Below are 3,713 nucleotides of genomic sequence, written 5' to 3' on the forward strand. Positions count from 1 at the left end.
TTTGTGGACACACACTAAAGCCTCATCTGTTTTACAAAGTGACTTACTGCAGCCCTGTGCTTCTCTCAGTTGTGGCTGAATTTTGGTTTATTCTTATTTCAACATGCCCCAAAGCCAAGCAAAACAAGGAGACTTCATATCACTGAGGTCAGATCCTGTGTCAGGTCGGTGGTGCATGGATGCACATGATGAACACCAACAATGTCAAACACACACAGAGATAGAAACACTTACACACTGACTCACATAAACCTTCAGTTTGGTCTCCATTGAGAAGTTGCACCTGTTGTCTTATTTTTACATTCTTTGTTGAATTCAGAAACCCAAGACTTGAGATGAAGAAAAATGTTAAATAATGGAATTTAAAAAAAGATTATTATTAAAAAAAGGTATAGTAAAACTATATAAATAAATGAGGTGATTATATTTCTGTTTACTTTAGAAGTTATTATACACTGTATGCTGTGATTCTGATCTGGGAAACATTAAAGACATTCATAGCCAGTCTGCTGATTTTGTCTCTTTATTGAATCAGTTAACACAAGGAAGTAATGTGTACATGTTGACAACACCACATATGGAATGAATGATCCTTAATAAATGTTAAATATTTCATTTTAATTAATTCCAAGTAAACAATCTCAAATCATATTATGACAGAACCACACAAAGATCGATTTAAAAAAGAATTATGTAAATATGTGACATTAGATATTTCACAAAATGAAAGATTACATATCAGATCATACTTGGTAAAAGAAAAATGAAAAAAATATGATGACTTCATCGATCACACAAAATTGATAAATTCAAACTCAGATTTAATCAAATTGGAAACATTTAGTATGTTGCAATCGTACATTGATTAAGAGTATGAAAAAGTATTTTAAAATGTCCTCATCAACATTTACACAGAGGTAAAGCAGATTATTTTTGTTTAACATGTTTAATGTGATATCAGTTTAGGGAGAGGACTAATTGGAGTTGATATTTTCTGTATTTCTTGTAAGTCACTGATAAAATATGTGGAATACTGATAATATCTTCAACCATGTCATATTATATACAGCATGTTACTACTTGTAATTTTCTTCTTGTCATATAAAACAAGTGAGATCAAAATATCCATGAGAGGATGAATGTAATGAGGAACATGTGCACCTCTGTAACCACAAAGCATGTGTTCTCTCACTTCATGTTAAACGACTCTTTGAGGCTCGCTTCTGCTTGCTTACGTGTGATGGATTTCCAAGTTTCAGGAATATCAGCAGGCTCTGCATTATATGCTTTAGCAAACTCCTTGTTGAACTTTGCCAGTACATATTTCCAGTAGTCTGACGCCTCTAAGCTTACATCTGACTGGATTTTCCAGTCTGTGAAAATTTCTGTGTAGTTCTTGTAAGGGTGCCATTCACCTTTTGTAGCATCACAGCGAAAACGGGCCTCACTGTTCACAGACGAAGAGCATATGTCAATGACAAGTTTTTTTGTCCCATCCCACCTGATTCTACCCAGACCCTCTGGCCGATGTAGTTGAGCAAAGTGCTCTCCATGTTTATCTGCTCCTGCGTCACAAGGAGCTTTACAGAATGGACACTGTTTCCCACATCCAATAACTTTAGTGAAAAGCTCGCTCTGGGGCTTCACAAGAAGATTTTCCAGTTTCATTTGGATGGTTTCTGTTTTAAACTTCTCTCTAAGAGCCTGTGCCATGTCCTTCACACACTCAATGAGCCAGTGAGCAAACTGTTCCTGGTCGGCATTGTTCAGGATCATGAAAGCACCAAGAGCATCCTGGGAAATGACCAGTTTATCACCAAGTTCTTGGCAGACATCTTCAACAAATGTCTTCACGTTACCACTCTTTTTTGTTTTAGCTTTGTTGATAGCATCGTTTATGCTGCTGATACTTGACAGAACATGTTGATCCTCAAACTCAAAAACTTTATCACCCTTTGAAAAGTGTTCTTCTATTTGTTTGTGTGTCCATTTCTTTACATGATCCTCATATGAGCAAATGTAGCTCTTATAGTTTTCAAAGTCATCCTTTGAGAGCAAATCCAGTAAAACTGAATACTGGAAGAACATTCGTGTGCTGAACTGGAACCTTGTCAGCATTTCACCAATAATATCAGGAGCCAATGAACGGTTGACAAAGTCTTCGACTGCAGGCCTCAAGCAGCGGCTTGTGAATTCTTCTGCCTTCTTCTGGCACTGGTCTCGTTTATGAAACACATCTTTGAAATCAGCACGAAACTTTTCTTTGTTTCGATTCAGACATTCGTAGGGGTCGTTTGCATGTATGAAATCTTCATGCATTTTCTGAAACTGTCTGGCTGCAACTCCACAGATGTGCTGTTTCAGAGAAACTTCAAACTCAGTGGTCTTAAAACTCTGACTGTTCTGCAGCCGCTCATCAATCATGTGTAGGATCTCCTGGATGTAAGTGTCATGGTAATTGTTTTTCCTTTCCATTTTTTCAGTCACAAACTGTGTGCAAGCATCTATGATGCTGTCAGCCATGTTCTGTGAAGCCATTACATGATCTTTGAGGTTGAACCACTTGCCCACTCTGTGTATAAGCTGGTTCCAATTTCCTTCCACTGTATATTTGAAAGGCATCAGTCCACAATGTTGCAGGCTTTTTTGACTTAATAATTGACATACACGACTCCCCTTACGTGATAGATTTTCTCTGAGGTAGTGGTCCACATTTGTGAAGATATTTGTGGCCTTTTGTTTAGAAAAAGACAGTTCCTTTACTGTTTTATTCCACATCTTATCAAATTCTTTGTCTAGCTCTTCCTCTGTCATCTGGACTTTTTTTGCCCGACATTTTTCAATCAATTCGCGCACTCTCCACTCTAATTGTTTTGTGTGGTTTTCCTTGATTCTGTCAAGTTCTGTCATTCCCTGTCTGATGTCAGCTGCTGCTGTGAGCTGATTAAGTACAGAGCTCTCCATTTCTCGACGAAGGCTCTTTGCACTGCTTGCAAATTCCTCTTTGTATCCTTCAACTAGATACACATGACCCTCTGTTTGCTCAAAGTACTGTTTTAAATTTTCAAGGACCTTTGTCTCCCATTTAGTCAGCTCTGTGCAAGCTTCACTTTTCAAAATAGTGAGAAGTTCTTTCATGTCAGATATCTCAGGTTTTCCAGCAACTGTGCCGAAATTAGAAATTCTTGTTTCAGCATTTGTAACCCATGTGTACATTTCTTTTTTGAATTCCCATTCCCATTTGTTGAATTCTGTGCACAGCCTCATGTATGCATCAGCCACTAGGCTGTTTCTGAAGCTGAAGATGAAGTTTTCATGCTTTACTGCATTCCACAGGCTTTTCATCCACTCTGTAAACTCCATGATATTATTAGCAGATGACTCACACCTTCCCAAAATTTGGATGATGTTCTTCTTGAGCTCATAAACGGCCTCACTGTACCCTGCATTGACTGGTGCCATTGGTGGGTTTCCATTCCAGAGTCCAGGAATGTACCAGTTCCCAGTGTCGGGACTGTACTCCATCACATCAGTGAAGCTCTTGTTCTCCTCTTTCTTTTCCATCTTGGCTGCTGCCTGGGTCATCTCGTTTAGCTGCTGCAAGAGCAGTTTCCTGTCTCGTAAGTTCTTGTCATGGGCTGAAACATCTGACACATTCTGGTGAACAAACTGACATTTGGGCTTTTTGCCCACCTCTTTCATCCTGAGAAAAG

At 38.6% G+C, this 3,713-nt stretch overlaps 1 protein-coding gene across 1 annotated transcript; it reads right to left on the bottom strand.

The window, feature by feature from the left end:
* Positions 1-507: 507 nt before the first annotated feature.
* Positions 508-3,708, bottom strand: LOC123965147 (interferon-induced very large GTPase 1-like; the record flags this gene model as incomplete). The annotated part of the gene is made up of 1 exon (XM_046041714.1): positions 508-3,708. A coding segment is annotated over one exon (2,520 nt), but the record flags the coding sequence as incomplete, so codon positions are not given.
* Between the last annotated feature and the right edge of the window lie 5 nt (positions 3,709-3,713).

This window comes from Micropterus dolomieu, unplaced genomic scaffold (genome assembly GCF_021292245.1).
Source record: "Micropterus dolomieu isolate WLL.071019.BEF.003 ecotype Adirondacks unplaced genomic scaffold, ASM2129224v1 contig_8754, whole genome shotgun sequence".
Classification (NCBI taxonomy): Eukaryota; Metazoa; Chordata; class Actinopteri; order Centrarchiformes; family Centrarchidae; genus Micropterus; species Micropterus dolomieu.